The sequence below is a fragment of the Desmodus rotundus genome, chromosome 1, assembly GCF_022682495.2.
Source record: "Desmodus rotundus isolate HL8 chromosome 1, HLdesRot8A.1, whole genome shotgun sequence".
In the NCBI taxonomy this organism is placed as follows: Eukaryota; Metazoa; Chordata; class Mammalia; order Chiroptera; family Phyllostomidae; genus Desmodus; species Desmodus rotundus.
In genome coordinates, this window is record NC_071387.1 from 130999887 (window position 1) to 131021907 (window position 22021).

General features: G+C 43.0%; 1 protein-coding gene across 7 annotated transcripts in view; it reads left to right on the top strand.

The window, feature by feature from the left end:
* The window catches only part of GRAMD2B (GRAM domain containing 2B), a 105283-nt gene extending 84340 nt beyond the window's left edge, over positions 1-20943 (top strand). For 6 of the 7 annotated variants that reach the window (XM_045204585.3, XM_053910785.2, XM_045204587.2 and 3 more), the window contains 11 exons: positions 1795-1861; positions 2746-2849; positions 6082-6177; positions 8019-8090; positions 8190-8270; positions 11091-11202; positions 11744-11866; positions 12744-12831; positions 13721-13825; positions 16431-16524; positions 19714-20943. In XM_045204585.3, the coding sequence (XP_045060520.1) occupies positions 1795-1861; positions 2746-2849; positions 6082-6177; positions 8019-8090; positions 8190-8270; positions 11091-11202; positions 11744-11866; positions 12744-12831; positions 13721-13825; positions 16431-16524; positions 19714-19755 (984 nt within the window). In that variant the 3' untranslated portion in view covers positions 19756-20943. The remainder of the gene's footprint in view (positions 1-1794; positions 1862-2745; positions 2850-6081; positions 6178-8018; positions 8091-8189; positions 8271-11090; positions 11203-11743; positions 11867-12743; positions 12832-13720; positions 13826-16430; positions 16525-19713) is intronic. The other variant, XM_045204586.3, reaches the window with a different exon arrangement.
* Positions 20944-22021: the final 1078 nt, after the last annotated feature.

A 22021-nucleotide genomic window follows, 5' to 3' on the forward strand; every position in this document is an offset into this window, starting at 1 on the left:
TCAGTCCAGCACCTTTTTGTAAAAATCCTCACCTGAGGATGTTTATTGATTTTAGAGAGGGAGGAAGGGAAGGAGGGGGCTGCACAGAATGGGGAGAGAGAGAGAATCATTGATGTGAGAGAGAAACACTGGTTGCCTCCTGTACACGCCCTGACCGGGGATCAAACCCGTGACCTTCTGGTTCACAGGATGATGCTCCTGCCCACTGAGTCTTTGGGCCAGGGCCCCATTACCTTTTTATTTTTCGTTAACCTCTAGTTACAATGACATGTTTGAAGAGTCCATGGCCCAGGGTATTTTTAAATCAAGCGTGCAACCAGTGTTCACTGTAGCCACTAAAACAGAATCTTGGTAAAACCCCCACAGAACACCTGGCTTTAATCAAGGTGACTCCCTGGATGCAAAATGTAGTCCCAGGAAGCAGCGTAAAATAACCTACTTGATATGAGGTGTTCATCTGCAAAACAGCTGAGTCCGGGGGGTCAGTCTGTCGTCAGCATGACCTGCCTGAAGCTCTTATTTTTTAAAAGTATATTTTATTGATTATGCTATTCCAGCTCTCCCATGTCTTCTCTTCCCTTTATTCCCCTCTGCCCTGCACTCCCCCTCCCTCCAGCATTCCCCTACCTTAGTTCATGCCCATGGGTCGTACATATAAGTTCTTTGGCTTCTCCATTTCCCATACTATTCTTCACCTCCCCCTGTCTGTTTTGTGCCTCCCAATTTTGTGAAGCTCTTCTTTATCATGACAGTAGGGCCAGTTTTGCCATTGAGACCACACCTAGTTTGGACAGTGAAACCTCAAGGGCCTAAATGTAGTATTTCTCTACTTTCCTCACGAGACTTTTTCACCAAAAGCACCTGTAGGCAGAGTGGTCCTGTGGAAGGGGGACCCACCTCTGAGTAGCCGTGTGGTTCCAGTTACTCAGTATCTCTGAGGCTGTGTCCTGACCCACCCAATGGGGATGTCAGCCCCCAGGTTATTGTGCGGTGGTTTGGGAAAGCACCTTGCAAAGCAGAAAGTGCAGTCTGCACCGTGTTGTCACAGTTGTGGGGATGGATGCCCTGAAAATGAAGTGCTTTTCAGCTTTTCAGCCTGTTGGGCCTTCTACCCGCATTGAGAGAAATCCTTCTTGTCTTGACAGTCATCTCCCCTGACGTGGAGGAATGCTTCCACAGCAATGACAGTGGCAGTGACAATGACAGAGAGTAGGTCCTTTAGCTGTTATCCCATGGTCGCCTATGGCATCCCACAGAGGCCAGTACTGTTTTTGCCCTCAGGAACAGAAGAAGAAACTGAGGCTCAGAGCAGCTAAGCAAAGCGACTAGGCCACAATCACAAACCAAAGAAGAGGTGTGGCCAAGGCTTAAACTCGGGTTGACGTGACCACAAAGTTTTTAAACACTGCCCCCTTCTGAGAGCACTCACTGGGATAGCGCCCTGGGATCTTTACCTTCCCTGGTGAGATTCCTTAGAAGTTCTTCTCATTTCTTACTCAGGGCATCTTTATCTAGCTTGTCCACAGAGCGCTGGCCACCAGCTGCCTCGTGACTGTGGCTGTCGATCCAACCAGCAGGTCACTAGTCCTGCTGGAAAGGGAACCCTTTGTGCCCTGCCTCCCACTGTTTGTCACGGAAGGGTTGTTTGTGTTGGAGACCATGAGATCTGAGATGGAGTTCCTGAAGATACATAATAAGGGAGGGAAATGTCTTGTGTGATTTAAATGGAAGTTAAAATGTGTGCTGTTTCACAGAACTAAGAGCAGTGATGTCTCTGTTTTGTTCTCACTGTAGTACAAGGCAAACATGCACTTTCACAAGTTGTTTCTTGACGTCCCAACCGAGGAACCACTGAGGCAAAGTAAGTTCTGACCTGTTTGGCTTTTTAAGCTACATATTTGAGAAGATGCTAACTGATTTTGTGGGAGGAAGAGGGCATGGTCTGGGGACTGAGTCACCAAGGGGTTGCTTTCTGAAACTCAGGCTGTAATGACAGTGCCAGCTGTGTGCAGCTCTCCCGAGTACCTGGAGAGACAAGGAGGAAGAGTAGGAAACTGAATCTCTCCACATGGTATGGAATCAATCCGAGATGATCACGTATTACTGCTGAAACGCACTGTGTTCGGATTGTGCTGGGATTCAGGATGAAAAGAAACACAGGTTGGGTGGACAGCCGTGTGTTGATACCTGCAGTGTGCAGGGCTTGGTGATCATATCCGAACGCCTGGCCCAGCGTGCCGGTTAAGCACCTGCCCTCCTCAAGGTTCGTCAGGGTTGCATTCCCGCCTCTCTCAGTATACGTGTCAGGGCCAGATGCTGGGCTCCAGCCATGATCTCCAAACAGGAAGGTGTGGGTCCGGCGCTGTCCCCGCCATCAGACCATATTCCAAAGGGGGCCCCTAGCGACAGCCCGGGGGGAGGAGGGGCGCGAGTGCTGACGCTAGCACAAGGGCGCCACACCCTCCTACATCAACGAGGTTTTGGAAACACCATTCTTGCACTCTCTTTTGTAATGATAGACTCGCCTTTCCATTTTGAATTTCGGACTAAAATTCGTAAGGCTTTGAAAGAAAAAAATTCTCATCTCCATACTTTTATTCCACTGTAGATGGTTGAAAAAGAGGTGATAGATCTTTGAGTATGTGAGTGTGTTGTCCCTGCCCACCCTGGGTCACAGCATATATACGGAATGCTCATTTTAACTGTAAATTCTGAACGCTGTTATCCCTGTATGTGTTTTCTCAGGTTTTACCTGTGCTCTACAAAAAGAGATACTATACCAAGGGAAGCTCTTTGTGTCAGAAAACTGGATCTGTTTTCATTCCAAAGTCTTTGGAAAAGACACTAAGGTTTGTATAATTTTTTTTAGAAAAAAAGCTAACCCTGTACTTTACTATATTTGCAAATGTTGTTTTAAGTGTAGAATATTTGTAAATATCTGTGTTGTTATTATACCCTTATACAAAGTTGCCTTTACGGTAGTTCCAAACAGTGCAGGGTCCAACTGCCTCTCGCCCACACATCTCTCCCCAACACTGTCCCGCCCCACACCCTCCTTCCCCAGGTGTCTCCAGAGAATGCTCAACGTAGTTCACACAAAACGTGTCCCATAATCAGTCTCAAAGTGGTACATTAAACCTGAAACAAATTTTTTTAAAGAAATACTTATGTCGCATTGTATTCGCACCAGTTAACTATTGGAGATGTCTTGAAAAGCAGACTCTAAATAAGCTACTTACTGGAGCTCACTCTGGACCATCACCAGCACAAACGGAGCAGGAATTGGAGCACTGATGCCCTGGTCTGACCGAGGCGTACACCCGCAGTCCCCAGGGGACACAGATGGACACCTTTCCGTTCTCATTAAGTACAGATCCGAGGGGAGCAGAGGCCCACGACGCCCTGAGCCATTAAGGAGAGTAGCCTGAAGGAGCTGGCAGTTTTCCCAAGGCACCGCCTTCTGAAACAAGGACCTTGGGCCTGTGGCACCAGAAGGGAAAGATAATTCCATCCCACTGACATTCTTTCCCCTTGAGCTGTGCTGTCACATTCAGGTCACCAGAATGAGGAGTCAGAGAGACACCTCCTTGGGCTCACGTGACCTCCGTGAGTTTTCAAGCATTGTGACTTATGATTATGAATAAGCAGCTTCTATTCATGAAGTAGCTGAACAAAAATTCTTTTCAAGTGGGAGGTATGTTTTATGTGAGTACTCTCCCTAAAGCCAGTGGCAGTCCCGTAGATAAAGACCACGTAACAGATAACACGGAGAGTCTTTATTTTGTTGGTGTTGAGTCAGCAGACTGGCACCCTCATTTTAGGTCAAGCATGTTATTTTTATATTGTTCCTTTACTATGCAGAGTTGTTTAGGTAAACATGTTAATGCACAGTACTAGCTGAATCAGTATAAGACGAGGCAATATTAAGTAGTAGTCCACTGTATTTCTAGATTTCTGGCTTCTAAGAACTTGTTCCTGGAGTGGGGAAGGGGACTGGGGAGTACTGAGCTCCAGTTCAGTGTGGTAAAGATAATTCTCAGGAATTTGGAGAGACCCAGCACCTCTGACTGAAGCAGCAATGTTTGAAGACATTCGTGAGCAAAGAATTAGTCCTTTTTAAGGAATAAGGGGATTCACAAAGCCGGTATGTGCAGTTTCAAGCTAACGTGAATCTGCCAGTGGTTTCAGAATCCTACTTCTACCTAAGAGAGAACTGACCCCCCAAAAAGGTAAAAGGAGTGACCCTAAGACTTAACATGCTGGGCTTGCTTTTGCATGTGTCCTAGGAGAAACTGAGATTGGAAATTGGTAGGGGTAGGGGCCTGGAGCCATGACAGTGACTCATCCATTTCCTCCCCTGGAAAGATGATGTCAAGGGGATTGGGGCTCAGCTCTGTGGCAGAATTTCCTCACTGCCGATAGGCCTTGGTCCAACACACAGTCCGATATGAACCAAAGGCAACCAGACATTTGCTCTAGGAAGGGGAATTTTCCAAGCACCCGACCCAGGAAAACCATTAATCAAGCCTAGTCTTAATTTAATCAGAACCTTTTAGCCCACTGGTATTTTCAGATGCTAGTAAAATTAAACGTGTGTGACATTCCGTCTACGCTCAAACTAAACGGTTATTTCTACTTTATGTCTCAGATGTTATCTAAATGTCATTTTATACTCATGAAGCAATTGACTGAAAGTTCTTTCTTACGGGTGTCCCACGCCTTAGATTATGGGGGGGAAAATCCAAGTTTTTAGCCCCTCCACACTGCGTGTGTGTTGCTGTTCAGACACAGAATTAGACTCATTGTTGTGTCACCATCTGTGTGAGTAGATCTGACCTTCCTCTTTCCGGAGTTACCGCATGACTGGAGGGGCAGCAGCTCGACTGCATCTCACAAACCTAAATGCGAATGCAAATGTGCAACAGCAAAAGCGCTTCTTCTTCCTTTGAGCTGGTAGTGCTAACGCAAGGCCCTCCTCTTCCCCACTGGTCTTGTTCATTTCTTTCAGAACATAAAAAGCATTCTTACAAAATACATGTTCAGGTGAGTGGATGTACCTGTAGAGAGATTCAGGTCATTTCTTTTTTACCAGGGGTGTGTGTGACTGTGTTGTCAGGGATCAAAGTAAAGTGATCATTTTTTTTTTTTAAACCTAACCTGGTTGAAGGCATGTAACATAAAAGTATCAGGGACATTGACTATGCTTTGTGGTATCTGATACATTCTTGTAATGCATTGTACGAAAAAGAACTACATATGGCATCTGATTTGTTCAGATTCTCTTTGTAACTTACTATATTTTTGACCTTAAGCAAGTCATATGCTGCTGTAAACACCTCTTATCTCTTATCTCTTGGAATATCTGCTTTACAGGAATGTCATAACTAAATGATATCCTCATCTGGTAAACTGTGATCTTTATTGTTTGAACTGGAAAAGAACTTAAGAGTTCTTTTATTTCACCCGTCCTCTTTCCATGAGGCAAATGAGGACAGGAACGACACTTCCATTGAGTGCTAATGCTGGGAAGTAGATAAGACTCTCCCCATCTTACAAATCAGGAAACTGAGACCCAGAAAGGATAACTCGTAAGGTGGGTGGGTCATATAGATCATAACAGAACCGAGCTGAGAATTCAAGTCCTGGACTTTCTGTCCAGTCCTGGTTCTGTTACACCAGTGCTTCTCAACATTTTTTCTACCCACATGTGCCCCATGGAGGGTGGGGTATGGGAGATTAGCCCTAAGGGGATGACCACCAGCACTGGAACTACTTTAGAGCCTTGGGCTTATCTTCAGAATGAATGTAAATAAGATCAAGGTTTCCCAGGCAGCCCTGCAGTAGAGCTAAGCTTGCTGATTTGCCCCCTGGCGTGGACACCAGTTGAAGGAGCTCGGTGAGGCACCCCTGCCTCTCTTTAAGGTGGACTTTTCCTGTGGATCCCGGAGAGCCTGCTGCTGATTTTGACTTCTTTGTTATTCCTTTTGTTTTGTTTTGTTTTGTTTTTCCTTTATCGTGAAGGTTTGAAGTGTTACTCTGTGAAGTCTTAACCAGTGTGTTAACTCAGTGCTTCCATTTCAGATCTCTATTCCCGCTTTCTCCGTAACCCTAATAAAGAAAACCAAAACTGCCCTCCTGGTGCCAAACGCCCTGATTATAGCGACAGTCACGGACAGGGTGAGTACACGACAGAGCCAGACTTGCTCTGTCCTGCTCTGACCTTCCACTGCCTGAGGGGCCTCTCACCAGGAGGAGACCCTGAACCGGGAACACCATCATCTCCCACAGGGAATCGGCAGATACCCTGTAAGACGAATCTGTAAAATCCTGGCCTTTAGACATTGTTTAGTGTTGTTTCCCCTCACCGATGACCCATTCTAACGTAACTGTTGCCCATTTTTAATGTCCTGCTGACTTAATTATACTTGCTTGACAAAGGTCAAAAAAAATAAAGTTCTTTCCCAGCTTCCCTTTTTCTAACATCTGTTAGGTCAGACTAACCTGATGTTCAGTTTCTTTAATATTATTTAAAACAACCACCATCACCACCTTGCTGACAGGGTGAGGCAGGGGGACCTTGAGGAGTCCCCGGGGTGGAGGTGGCCAGCCACCCCATAACCTCCGCCGACACCTCTCCGAAGACATCCCAAGTACATAAAACTCGTGCTTGCTCTGAGCATGCAGCTTCAGACCCATTCCTACTCCTCTCTGCTTCCAGGTTACTTACCTGTCCCTCTTCCATACAGAAATTCCCAAGCTGCGGCTGACTGCTGGGATGCCACAGACATGGGTGACCAGGAGTATTTGCACTAAGATGTGTTTATTTCAGCTTGGGAAGAGAGGGGAGTGGAATATTTGGGTTACTCATATTTCACTTGAAATTACTTTTTAATACTTTGCCTGTTACGTCTATGAAAGCATAACAGCCTTGCTCCATCTCTATCACTACGGGATAGTTGAAGAGGGAGAAAGGTAGAAGAGGCCATTCTGATGAGCTAGGAAATGTGTTGACATCTAGTTTTTCAAAATGTTTAGCTATATTAATGGCTAGCAAGCATCAGGTACTTCTAGTCAGGCATATGCTAAGTACTTCCCTTACGTTTTCATTTATTCCATACTGCCAGCCTCTCAGGGGTAGGTACTATTAAGAAAACAAGCTAAGAGGGATTAAGTGAGCAGTTTGCCCAATGTTGCCTACTTAGTGTCACAGCTGAAATTTGCAGCTGGGTTTGGCTACTGCCAGAACCCATAATGTCAACTGCCTTGGAATACAACACTTGCATTGTATTGTACTGTATTGTATTTTTATGGGAGGGGTAATCACAAACTTTGGAAAGTGGGTTTGGAAAGATTCTGTGGCTCAAATAGATGGAGCAAGAATGCGTTTTAATATTTTTTCAACATTCTGTTTATGGTAAAATCATTTTTCCTAATGTCATTGGTCTCCAAATTACTTGTCTAGCTCTGATTTTACTTCTTTCCCATAACTTATTTGTAAGCATCCACTACAAAAATTTCTATATTTGTACAAGGAAGAATCTGGAAGTGTCTTGAAAAAGAACAAGCCTATTAGAACTCCTGGGAAATTTTCAATGGAAATCTAGGTCAGAGCAGAGAAAGAAAAACCCTCAGGAATTGCTAAAGGCCTTTTTAAAAAAGGAAGTAGAGAGACTTCAAAGAGGATCTAGTAAATATCACTAGCCTTTTTTTAATGCTCAGTTCATTTCTTACTTGTGCTTATTTGGGGCACCTTTGTCAGGAATTGGAGCCTTCGTTTTTCACTGCGTTTATTTATTACTTAAATTGGGTTTGAGGATGTTGTAGCTGTTGTTACAGAATATATTTCTTTTATTCCAGGAATGGAATAAAAAAATGTGTGGGTGAGCAGAATGAGAATATAGACCAGAGAATAGTCTATATCATTGCAAATGAAAAAATATTTGCAAATTTTTGAACTCTTGAATACCCACTTCTCGTCAGACTGTAGCCATCATTAATTATTCTGTTTCGTTTTTCAGTACATATTTGTGTCCTTGCTCTCCAGAGATTCAACTTACAAACTACTAAAATCCGTGTGTGGACACCTGGATGTGAGTACAACATTGTCGAGCCTATGCTGCTGTCTGTCTTCTGTGTTTCTTCCAGTTTCGCAGTAAATCTGGTGTTTCCTTTTGTTTCAATGATTTCAGAGTGCAAGTGTTGGTAACAGTCCCAGCCCATCTTCTCTTGAAAACAGTTTCCGGGCAGCGCACCCTTCATCTCTGCCTCTGGTGAGTTGCCTGCATCACTATGTAAATGCAAAACTAAGAATATATCCCCCAGTCACACCTCCTGCACCGTGACCAGGGCGCAGGAGGAACTTAGGGCCATAGTATTTGAGGCAAGTTGAAGAAACAGGGCATTTCTATCCTGAGGAAGAGGAGGACCATAGGAGGTCATAAACTTTTTTTTCAAGTAACGAATTGAAGGGTTGTCCTGCAAGGGAAAAGAAACACAAAAGTGGGCCATCCTGGGGATCACAGGACATTGGAGGTGTTCATAGAGTCTTGTCACGTTGGCTTGTCAGTGTTGTTTTAGAGGGATTCACCAATCTGTTTGGGGTAAGGAATGATTCATCCCAGAGGCGGTTAAATGTCTCCTGTGTTCAAGGCTCTGAGCTAGAGTATGCTGAAAGGACACCAGGAAAAATCTAGACTAGTTCATGCCTTCAAAGACTTGACAGCTTAGTGGAGGAGAAGAGGAATACCTAGAAATAACTGTAAAAAAAAAAAGAAAGAAAGCTCTAATGCCCTAGTGAAAGGTAGAGATTCCTTGATTCCTTTAGACTCCGTTGACTGTAGAACAAATCTCCAGTGGGGAGTAACTTCCCCACGTCTCTGTACAAGACGTATGCCTATGATAGTACAAGTTGGCCCAAAGAGTCCTAGCCACATGATTCAAATGATTATTCCCAAGTTCATTATTGTTAAATGATCAAATACCTTCGGTGAAGTGGTATGAGCCTATGGTTTCAGCATCTACAAATCTTGGTGTATTTTTTTAAATTTTATTTACTTATTTTCAGAGGGGGAAGGGAGGGAGAAAGAGAAGGAAACATCACACACCCCCAACCAGGGACCTGGCCTGCACCCCAGGCATGTGCTGCATCAGGAAATCAAACCAGCGACCTTTCAGTTCACAGGCTGCCACGCAGTCCACTGAGCCACTCCAACCAGGGTTACACATCTTTTTATTGAAAGGTGTTAAAAACTGGTGGGATTGAAAATGTATTCACACAAAAACTTCAATTCGTCATAGCCAAAAGGTGGAAAAACCCTAATGTCCCTCAATTGATGAATGAACAAAATGTAATCTAGTCATACGATGGAATATTATTTTCCTAGAAAGGAATAGAGAACTACTGTTACACACTACACTATGGATGAACCTTGAAAACGTTATGCTAAGTGAAAAAAGCCAGGCACAAAAGGCCACAATATTGTGTGATTCTGTTTATACAAATATATTCCCAATAGGCAAATCCATGTGGACGGAAAGCAGATTAGTGGTTGCCAAGGCATGTGGCGGAGGGAAAGACTGGGAGCGGCTGCTAATGGGTAAAGGTTTTGGGGGGGTTAATAGCATGTTCTGCAATGAGAGTGGTGACGGCTGCACAGCATTGTGAGTGTTCTAAAAACAGCCTCGCCACACGTAAAATGGTAGATTTTATCTCAATTTAAAAAAAACATTAAAAAAACCTTTTTGTAAGACCTTTTTGTAACATCTTTTTAAAATAGTGGAAAGCAATCGAATTAACAAAATAGAATTAACACGTGCGATTGGGAATCCAACAAGCCTGGTTTCGGACCTGGGTTCCACCCAGTGAGCTCCACCATCGGACCAGCCCCTTAACTGCCCGCACTCGGCTTCTCCACGGTGATGAGGCTGTGAGGGTCAGTGCGGGCCTGTGCGGAGCTTTGCGTACTGCCTGATACGTGACAGGCGCTCAATAAATAATCATTCAATTGAAGAGACTTGAATTTTTCCCATTTTCTTACTCTATAGAAATCTTGCATGAAATTGAAACGAATGTTGAAATGGCCAAAAGACAGCTAGTTGAGGTGCAAGGTTGGTAATTTGCTTACAAGACGAGTCTCTTCTTCACTTGACAACTAACCAAATTGTGGAGAGCGCAGCCTCCCCGCACCTGCACCAGGGTGTTTTAATGACAGTTCTTGTCCCTTTAGTTCTGAAGCACTTTGGGGGAATGAGCGGGATACAGAGGAAAACATTCCTGCTTCTTTCCCTCCTCCTCCTGCCTCTGTCATCCATCTGTAATTTCAATGTAATATCACTCACGCGGTTTTGATTTAGTTAAGAGAAGAAAAAGGAAGCTGAAATTTTCCTTTCAGGATCTAATGTGTTAAAGCGATTTTCCCTCATCTGTTTCCAATACCTTTTTAAAAAACTATAATCAAAGAATACCTTTTTCTGTATCTACCTATTCAAACATACATTTAGATCTTTCTGTCTGCTTCTTTCTTTTGTACACACCTATTTCAGTCACTTTTTCTCATTACACAGTGCTAATTGAGGCTTCTGCAACTTTAACCCGGAAGCTTTTCAATCATCAGCATTCCAGTTTTTTGTTTTTTTCTAGACATTTATTATTTCAAACAAATTGGCCACTGTTGATAGAATTCTAACCACCCAGAAGAATCTGTTTAGTAACCAGATACTTACTCAGCGATCTGTTGGGAAAATCCAGTAGTATGGAGGAATTCTTCCTTCTTTTCCATATTTTATAGGTCAGGCCTAAGTAAAAAGACTTTTTAATGAGGAGAAATTGACCCTGGCTGGTGTGGCTCAGAGGATTGGGTGTCGGCCTACGAACCAAAAGGTTACTGGTTCGATTCCCAGTCAAGGCACATGCCTGGGTTTGTGGGCCAGGTCCCCAGGAGGGGGCATGTGAGAGGCAACCAACTGATGTTTTTCTCCCTCTCTTTCTCCTTCCCTAACCCTTCTCTAAAAAAATAAATAAATAAAATCTATTTTTTTAAAAAAGGGTAGGGAGGGAATTGGCCTCTCTTAATTTCATTATTCCCCTTCAGGATTTCAACGACGAATTCTCAGATCTGGATGGAGTGGTTCAACAAAGAAGGCAAGACATGGAAGGATACAGCAGCTCCGGTTCTCAGACTCCCGAATCCGAGAACTCTAGAGGTCTGGGAAATTTTGTTACCTTGGCTGAAATTTAATTATCCACAAACATCTTCTCCCCACGCCTTAAAGACCAAAAAAACAAAACCAACCACAAGAAACCCTTGTCTTCCTAGTTAACAACTGGAAAGAGAATCTGGGGAAAGGGTAGTTTGAAAGTTCCAGAAAACAGAACTGCCTATGTGGTAGAAAATCCATTTCCATCTATACATATTTAATAAATGTCTCTTAAATTGACATACTATTAGGTTTATTGAAAGAGAGAAACATATAATGTTTCCTTCCCTCTTTTAATAATATTATTGTTATAGCCGAATGGTCTCCGGGAGTCAGTGGGGTAAGGCCACATTGTCCTTGTATCATTTTATCACTTACGTACTTGATCATTGGATTTCAGTCCCCACCCACTCAACCCACTTATGAGAAGATCCATTTATATACTTGGCCATTATGCATGTTAAGAGCCTGCTTTGCTTTTGTGGTTGAGACTACAATTCGAATGTTTTGAGGAGAAAACTTACGCAGCCCCATTCTGGCCTGACAGATTTCCATGTGACAGAATCCCAGACAGTTCTGAATGTCTCCAAGGGAGAAGCAAAACCCCCTAGGGCAGATCCCCACATGAACAGAGTACCTGAAGGAAAAGCCAAGAGTCTCCCTGCACACGGTAAAGACCAGGTTGGGGTGGGGGTATGGGGAGAGGGGCTTCTGCTTGTACCTTTTTTTAATTTCTTTATTTTTTTTTCCTGCTTGTAACTTTTAAAGGAATTTCATTTTATGACTCCCTTTCATATTCCCTCCCCTGCCTTCCTATTGTAGATCTTTGCATGTTAAATTACCTATTCATTCACTAAACATCACCAAGTCCCTGGCTTTACTATGGGGGATACAAAGGTGAATGGCCTTCATGGAGGCTCCTCCATTATAGTGAATAGTTTGAGAGCATGATTCAAAAAATGCTGTTAAAATTAAAAGTGTTGAATTATTTCTTGTTTACTAATTACTCTAATAACTGGTTACCAGTTGTACTGGTATGAGAACAAGGGTGATATCTGTAGGGTTCACCATTGGCTCCAACACAATGCTTGACATGGAGAAGGCTCTCAGTAAACGAGGAATGAATGATATGTTTGGAAGGAACTGTAACTACTGGTTAAAATGACAGCTGGAAGGCTTCAGTTAGTATTTTCTGTGGCTTCTATTACTTAGGAATGATTATCTCTTTCTGTTTTAATGCATTTTATTTTATTTTTTAATTTTATTTACCAATTTGAAGGAGAGAGGGGGGAGAGATGGAGGGACGGGAAGAAAGAGAAACAGAAACATTGATTTGTTGTTCCACTTATTTATGCATTTACCGGTTGCTTCCTGTACGTGCCCTAACTGGGGACTGAACCTGCAACATTGGCATATCGGGCAGAAGCTCTAACCAGCTGAGCTACCTGGCCAGGGTCTAATTTTCTCTTTCAAAGACCTCTTCCCCATAGCAATATTGCTGGATGAAGGCGTTTTAAAGCTGTCATTTCTCACTTTCCACCCAATAGGTCAGTCAGAAACCATTGGAATCTTACACAACGTAAAGTCTCAGAAATACCCAACTCTCCGCCATATTCTTATATTCTATGCAATCGTGTAAGTAAATTAATTTACTAAAAGTGGCTTAAGAAAATGATTCAATTCTTTAAAGGGATAATCTCTTCATGTTGCCAAGAGCCATTGGAAATCTCAGTTGTGTCTAATGTGACCCAAATCTTTTCTGAAACGTTTTGTTTCCTATTTCCACAATTTTTTCCTAAGGCTGAGGTTACATTTTCATGTGCATCACCTTCTGATTTAAACAGTGAGAAGGGAGCAAGGAAAAGCAAAACAATTGTGCCAGATCCAGCAGACGACTACGTTTTGAGTGAATACTATTAGTTAGGAAATTTAAATGAAGCATCTTTGTCCATGTTGTTTATTTTCCATCCAACCCATATTCTCTGGATAGAGGCCAAAACAACTTCAAAATGTCATCCCCTTTACTGAAACCTTTGGCATTGACTTCCTTGACTTCCCCCTCGGCCTCCAGTCTATAATCAGTTGTTGTTCTGAAAATAGCCTGACCCAGTTCTAGGCTGTTCCTTACAACCAAGGAGGATGCGCCCAGTTTGGTTTCCAGATAAAGAAAGGAATTTGTGAGTCACCAGGGAACAAGACTGGGCGCTCACCGCCTGGGCCCTTCTACTGAGGGAGATGCACCAAGTGGAAGGAAGTGCACTGGCTTGGTGATCCTCCTTGGGTGCGGCCTATTAGAGTTCTCGTAAATTGAGAAACTTGAGCTAAAGAATTTAAAAGCCCCTTCTCCCTCTAAAGTTTTGTGACAAGCATCAGCCTGTTGAATAAAGATCTTTTTAAAGTCTCTTCAGCCAAGTTGTTTTAGAAAATACCTTGCCTCAAATGTACATTGGCTCTGAATGTATTATTTTATGAGCATCTGGGCCTGGCCATTAACCACTGAGATTTCTCTTTCATCCCTCTCCAGGGTCTGTGCACTCATCGTCTCGACCTTCTACATGAGATACAGAATTAACACCCTGGAGGAGCGGCTGGGGTCGCTGACCTCCATTGTGGACAGCCATCGCACTGAGTAAGACACTCCCTCCCGTGCTATCAGCTGCCTGCTATTCAGATTTGCATGACGTTTGACCTGAGCTTAGCAACCTTCGTAGCAAATATCAATTAAGGATACATTTTGCATGAGACATTTTAAGTGTATATGTGGGAAGAGGTAGGAAGGTCCTAGACATGAATGACCTGATTGTGCGTGTTTGAGTTGCTATAGTGTTGCCAGTGATAAGGCGAGAAACAAGCCTAATTTTTACATTATCTTGTTCTATTATCCTAAGACTCAGCTGTGACCTTGCCCCATTTATTGGAATATAAAAGTTTATCTTAGTAAAATGGCAAGGAGCCAAGACTTTCACAGGAAAGAAGTAATTCAAGTTACTCAGCACATTTCTGCACCTAGAACTCTTTGTATTAGCCCGTTTGTTTACGAAACTCCTGTGAGAATGTTCCATCACGGTCATTTTCACGTGCCTGAGCTACTAATGAAGCCTATGCAGACATAGAGCCCTTTCTGTCAAACCCATTTCCATGGGGATTTTGACACACTGCCTAAAAAGTAAAATAAGGTATTCCATGCTGGAAAACATACTTTTAGCCTGAGATTTAAAAGTAGAGTAGAATGGATGCCTATATGCACAAATACAATTTTCTCTACCTCTTACTATACCCTGTAAGGTAACTATATCACCATGTTACAGATAAGGTAACCAAGACTCGGAGAAAGAATTAGCTTATTGTCTTATAGCCCAAAATGGAATCAGGATTCAAATGTAGGCCTATATGACTACAAAGACCGTAGTTTTCCCAGTCTACCTAGGGCTACTTGGTTGTGAGAAACAGCCTAGAACTGGGTCAGGCTGTTTTCACTGTGCTCCAGAATCATCCAGGGGACTTGTTCAAACAAACTATAGGGCCCATCCCCAACGTTTCTAATGCAGTGGATCTTAGCTTCGGCCTGAGAACTTGCATTTCTGTCACGTTCCCAGAGATGTTGACGGTGCCAGCCTGAGGTCTACTCTTGGAGAATTATTATGCTGTATCAGTCTACGGCCTTTCTTTATGTTCTAACCATTACCTAAAAGTCTTATTCTGTGGGTTAATAGTGTTCCAGCTACAGGTTCTTTTTGAACCACAAATATATACTTGACCCAGTAGTACAGAAGCCTAAAGAGTGGTTTGGAATAGATTCATGCCCTGCTGATACTTCGTTCCCATCTTGCTCAGAATGTTATACACGTAGAATTAGCAGTGACTCTAGACTATTGCGGACTATTCTGTTCACTATCATATAAGCATTGATTTTAGGAAAATGTGTACCATGTGCTGTTACCATTCAGCTAACTTGGTGAGATGAGTGGGAAATTCCACTAACAAAGGCAGATGAAATATTTATTCTACTATTTAAATAATCAACTCAAGAAGTACAATCCAAAAAATAATCATTAAAGGAACAATCACAAAGATCATACAGGACGTGAGATCAGGGAACCAGCTGTGCCGGAGAGTTCTGTTAATAAAGTACTTTCAGGGAGCCTCCCCAGTGTCTTGCTCTGACTCCACGCCTCGTACAGCTTTGTCACGACAGGTGCAGCCTACAGAGTGTCAGAATTGTATGTCGATAGTCAGTGCTCTGGGTCTCAGACCCCTCACCCAGAAGCTGAAAGATTTAGATTCAGGTTCTTTTTTGGGACCTAAGATTTTGATAGTATGGCTCAATGGTGAAAAACTGTTTTAGTACTAGAAAATTCTTAAAAATCTGACTGCTTTCTTAATATTTAGATAACCATCAATAATTTACCAAGTGCCTCTATCTCAAAAGTGGATCACATGTAAGATATGTTAGACCAATCGGTACCATCTAAAAATTTAATGGCGACAAATGAATTACAACCAAGAACTAGAGAGAAGCTACAGACCACGGTTCTCCACCTTCACACAAATCTGATAAACAGCTTTAGACCACATCGCCAGGAAAAATACGTGTACATCTCTGAATTTCCTACAGTTTCAGCTGTTACAGGAGCCCAGTGGTCCCCAGAGTAAGAAAGAGCGGTGCCCTGTAATGGTCTAATGGTGAACAGCGAACACATCTGATAGGCTGTAAGGCAAGAGCAAATCACATCTGTACGGCAGGTCTCCAAGAACTACAGCAGTCTCACACTGCGACAGAAATTCGATGAGAGACACTCCTAAACGTTCTGAAACTTCTGTAAAGGCTTCCTGCTCCCACAAAAACAAAATATGAACGCGACTGAGAAGAGCAATAATTCTGGCACACTTACCCTGTAGCGGGGATAGAGAAGATACTGGAGGCTAATAAAAAGGGTTTCAGAAACCACATGCTTGAGAATAATTGTATGATTTTTGTTTGGAAGCTGAGGCACAACACAGCCACTTAAACAAAAATAGCTTAAGGGATTTATTTCCAGTTGAGCTGTTAAATGTCCCCTGACCTCTGGTCTGGAGCAGTGGATAACCACAGGGCACTTCTGATGCTAACCGGTTAAATGCTCACTCTCCTCTATTATAACCGAGTTTTCTGTTCAAGTACATTTTAGACGGGTTTATTCCATTCCTTTCTTTGCCGTTCCTGCCCACAGGCATTTTTCTCTTTGTTCTTACAGGCAGGCAGCACCTTCCGGCCTGGGGTCACAAGTGCAATTAAACGTGGAGGTCCTGTGCAGACAGCTCACAGCTAACATCCTGAAATTAGAAAAGGTGACTGATTCTCGCCTGTGTTGGGGGCAGTCGTGGTCATGCCTGTCACTTGCCACAGATCAGTGGTCACACGTTAAAATGCTTCTGGTGCAGCAGGCAGCCTGAAGGATGGAACTGTACCAGGGGTTATGTGGTAAATGTGAAAGACTTCGTTATTTCCACCAAGAAATAGGTTTCGGTCTCATTTTGGTCTTGTTGGTCTATCTTCTGCTTTTCCTCCTTGTTTAGAAATATTTCTCTGTGTCATAGGGCCCAGTGGCAAGTGACCCCTGATACAGGGCCTCAGGGGAGGGGCACAGGAGGGAGTGCCCCAACCAGAACGTGCCACCCTACCTCTGCCCAGGCCGATTGTTGCCATACATAAAATACTGCATTCATTCCCTGTTGTAACCCTGGGAGCTGGGTGCTGTTGTGCCTCGCTAGGACAGAGGAATAATCCAAGTTTCTGTTAACTTGCTCAAGGAGACATCTAGAAAGTTGGCAGACCTGGAACTTGAAGCAGGTCTGTGTGACTTCAGATCTATGCTTGGAACCCCCTGCTTTACAGCCCCTTGGAATCCAACCATAGCCCCTGCTGAGAAGGCTACTGAGTACCTTTACCTCTAAAGGTATTGTCCAGTGGGGTGACTTCAGGGCAGACTTACGCTTGTGGCATTCTTAGATCTCAGTAAGAGAGTGAACCAGAGAAAGAGGGAGGCATGCCGGAAGTGCCCCAGAGTTACACCTGATTCCCTTCTCTTTACTCCTTTCAACATGTTTCTCTCTTCCCATCTAAAACTTTGTTTTTACTGTGATTCTTAAGGACAGGGCTAGAGTGAAGTGTTCAGTTCAAACCCACAAATGCCCAGGAGCTTTCCATACTAGCGCAGTTGTGCCTACTTGGAAGAGACGTGAAATACAAGTGAGTCAAAGTGTTTGTTTTGCCACGCTACACGTTCTCTAGCATTTACCCACTGCAGTATTGAGAGCAAAGGTGTTTCCAAACTTCTGTTCTTAAACAAGGGCATGCCAGATAATTCCTATTGAACCATTGTATCTATGCGCTGACTTGAAAACTTTTTCTCTTTTAAATCCAAAATCAACCTGGAGAAGGTATGGGGCAGCTGCTAGAATTGTTTGTTGTTGTTTTCTAAAATGTTAGTCGCTGGAATTGAAGATACTTTTTCCTTTTTTTTAATAATGAAATGTTTACCAATGTTTGGCTTCCAGGCTGACCAAGTGAATGGGGTAATTTTAATTTTCCATTTTGCTCACTCTGGTATACACTGGTTTCTTTCGACCAGAAGCACACAGAATCCTGCTACCCTTTCCTGCATTTCTTCCCATCCCCACGCCGGGCCTGGCTAGGACGCCACATTCTGTAAGGAGGGACAGAAAAAACAGGAGCTCGGAGAGAGCCCCCCTGTTCAGCTAAGAGGCCTGTATACCAACAGAAACCTTTGTCCAGGGCAGAAGCCTCACAAGTGGGGTCAAAATGCATATGTTGTCATTCTACAGAGTTATAAATTGCACATGTGGCTCAAAGGAATGGAAGCAAGGAAGTTACCAGGCCACACCCATGTTCTTTTTGACTGGTCTGCCCCTCCAGCCAGAGGCAATCTTGCTATGGTGCAGCACAGCCTGGTGGTGAAACCAGCTGCTTGTGGTGGGAACTGGGGAGCTCTGTCTCAGCTGATTTCACTCAGTACCAGCAATTCCTTTCTACTCTCCTTCAGCGACGCCTCGGCCCAGCCTCTCCATCCACCCTGCTGTAACTTCCTGATTTATGTTCATGGCATCATGGCCCTTTCAGGGAAATCTAAGAATAGTTTGTAACTCCCTCCTTTTTTTCACTCGCCACCAATTGACTGATCAGTTGAGAAGTCCTATGTGATCTGTCTTCAAATGTCTCCTCAAATTCTCTTCCCATTGCCACCGTCTGAGTCCCTCTGGCTCCCTACTACCTGTCTAACAGTGGGAGATCAGAGCTCATTATGGTTTTATTTGCATTTTCCTGATTTCTACTGCTGGTGAACATCTTTTTATATGTTCACTGGCCATCTGGATTTTATTCTGTAAATTGCATGTTTATCTCCTTTGTTTTATTTTTGGGTTTTTTTGGTCTTTGTAGGTATGTTTGATATATTTTAGATATCAGTCCGTGGTTTCGCTTCTTTTTCTACCTTCTCAGTCCTGCTTTTATATTTGGTCCTGTGGGATTGGTAGGGGAGACATGAAGTAGAAGTATGGGGGATGAAGGCAGTGCCTTTTATGGGTAAAGAAGGAAATACTTCCTTAGTACTGGAAGTGGCATTTATGGTGGAGCAGTACAGAAGGAGGAGCATAAATTCTGGAGTCAGATGTCTGTTCTTATCCCCACTCTGCCATTTACTATCTGTGTAACTGGTCCTGTCCCAGAGCCCTCTGGCCCCCAGTTTCCCGTGTAACGCCTGCCTCTGTGCGGCAGTGGCAGCGCGTGGGGACGGTGCACGTGCGTGGCGTGCCCGGCACAGACAAGTTAGGTCCCTTCCCCTTTACTCGCCCTGCGTCTGCCTGCAGGACACCTCAGACTCCCCTTCCGAAGGAATGGAATACATACATTCTCCTTCATTTGTTCCTCAGGGTTCCTTACCCCCACACAGTACTGGTTGTCGAGAATTCCTTGCTCTGAATTCTTTGAGGTTCATTTACTCAACAAACATTTACTAAGCACATTGTTAATGTTCAACACTGTTCTGTAGTCTTGAGATCCAACGATAAGGCACGGTCCCTGTCCCTGTGAAATTCACACTCCTCTGGGAAATGTATGGTGTCTCACAGGAGTGTTAAACCTTCCCACGCGGTGTTTGTCTGATTCACACCATCCAATGAGCTGTGTGAAGACCAGCTCCCTGGTGCGTCCAAATGTTTTGGGTCACACCTGGTGTCTCCAGTGTTGCTATTCTTTTTTCTTCCATCGGATTTCTCTTCGTCTCCGCTGACATTTTCATCTTTGTGCCATCCTTTCTTTTCCAGCCTTCTCTCTCTTTTTTTTTAAGTGGATTGTTCAACAGAGTTCTGTTCCATTAAAAAGCGTATGTTTGGCTGATCCAAATTTAACCTATGTGTAGCGTTTTTGAAAAATCTCAAGCTTTTATAGGCTGTAGCAAATATGCCCTTAATATACTCCACTCTATTTAATAACAGGAGCTTCTCTGTTATTATTTCAAGATACAGAACAACTTACAAAAGTTGCTTGAGAATGGCGACTGACCGACCAGATTGCCTGGGCCAACACGATACCTCGCGCTTCCCTTTGAAGAAGGTGCTCTCGGAGGGGTCCTGGTGGAGCGCTCCCTGCTGGCCAGAGGAGCGAGCAGCGCCGCATCCCCAGCCATGTTTGCACTTGGAGGTCTCCGGCTCAGGAAAGGGGGGTGGGGAGGACAATTCTGGTTCCTGTGCAATAAAAGTTCACCTTGACTCTTTGAGGAAGTTTTCAGTGCTGCCGCCTGAAAAAAACAGCCATCTCGAGAGGTCTCAGGAAGGACCTGGTGGGCACTCTCGTGGATGACTGCCGTTCCGTGGCCATGGTGACTGTCAGCAAACACACTCCACAACACGCCGTTTCAGCCCTTCCCGTTCTCCCTTACACCCCAGCCTTCAAACTAAGGGATAGATCATGTGCCAACAGACCTGATGTGGTCCTTTAAAGAATTCGCCATAACTCTCCAAAGGCAATAAAGAGCTCTAATGGACAGACTTGCTTCGAAGAAATAACACCAGCATTTTTTCCCTTCTACTGTTATGTTCTAGTTTAAATCACGTGTGTATCTTCTGAGTTGAATATTGGCAAGAATATTGGGCAAAGAAGATAAACCATCCCATTTATGTTTTGTTTTTTTTCCTCTAACTAATACTTAACTGTACTGATTCTCACCCACCCCAGATCAAGAATCTGTGAGACAGGGGACTGAAGCACTAAATAAACTTACTTTGAAACCAAAGCTAATCTTTAAACCCAAAGGTATAGTGTGATTTGACACAGGATGAAAAACACCGTATTTTTAAGATAATAGGGGGACTACTTATTAAAAGAGGATTGCTTTTTGTTACTTTTAAAAAAGGATGTCTGTACTGAATGCTGAAACCCATTTCAGCATGATGACTTTTTATCTTTTGCTGACTAAAATAAAGAAATAACTGGTGGTTTGCTAACTTCTATTTACCATATGGGTTGCCTGGTTTTTATTAATAATTACTTAGGTACCGTAAGATCTGTAATATAAAAGATATTCTGTTTCTATCTGCAATGCATTTTATAATCATTTCTATGAAATGTATTTTATTTAATCAGATAAGCTAATAAGTGAATTGGTTACATCATTTGTATCTGTTAGCCTCCTGGAAAAGCATTGTGCCTGGTGCACCCTGGCTTTTAATAAATACTCATTGGTTAAAGTACTCTGCTAACACTGTGCTTTGTCAATTTCTCAACTCTTTTAACTAAGACAATATGCTTTTTCACTGCTTCTTCCTCTCTCCTACATCCAACTCACCCATACCTCTTTCTCTTGAGTATTCATTTCAGAACTCCAAAAGTATAAGGTACTTAAATTGAGTTGCAATAATACAAGGAAAAGAAAATGAACTTTGAAGTCAGGAAAACCAATGCTTGATTCCCAAGTCCACATTTTATGAGTTATGTGACCTTAAACAAGCTATGTGGCCATTTTGCCATTTTATTGCCGAGGCTGAAAAGACCAACGAAAGTTGTCACTGTGAAGATTAAATGTGAGAATGTCTCTAAACTATATCTCCGAGTCCAGCAAGCAGTTTACTCTCACAACAGACACCATATGCATTATTTTTTTTAAAGTGTTTTCGTGTCTGACATTCCAGTTTTATAAAAGTTCTATGTCAATGCTTTATAGTCAAAACCCATTAGGGATTCAAAAGTGGGTCAGCCACCTCTGGAGAGAAATTTTACAACTGTGTGAAGAGCCTTTAAAAGGTTCAAATTTCACTGATTTAGTAATATCTAGGAATTTATCCTGAAGCAATAGCAGAGATCTAGTCAAAAATTTATGTACAAGAATATTCTTTGAAACTTTATGACAGCAAAATATTAGAGACTCATAATACTCACTAGCAGAACAATTAAACGATGTAGTTATTTATAAAAGTATTGTCAAAGAATGGCATAGCATTAAAAGGATAGGCACAAAACTACATAGTTGATCCCAATAGTATGAATTTGTACATGTGTGTGTGTACACACGTATACATGTGTGGAAGTACACACACATTGACCTTTTCTATATTCTCTAAATTTTGCATAACAAACAGTCACTACCTTTTTTTAGTGGAAAATCAGGGGTTTGGGGGAGGGGAGGGGATTGGAAAGCAGTTACCTGAGAGGGACTTAAAACAATGGAACCAGAGTAGAATGTGTGTGTGTATAATTCACATTTAACTGCTGGTGTTACTTTTGCCACTGTTTTATTCAAAACGTATCATGTCTCGTGTTTTAATTAGTAAA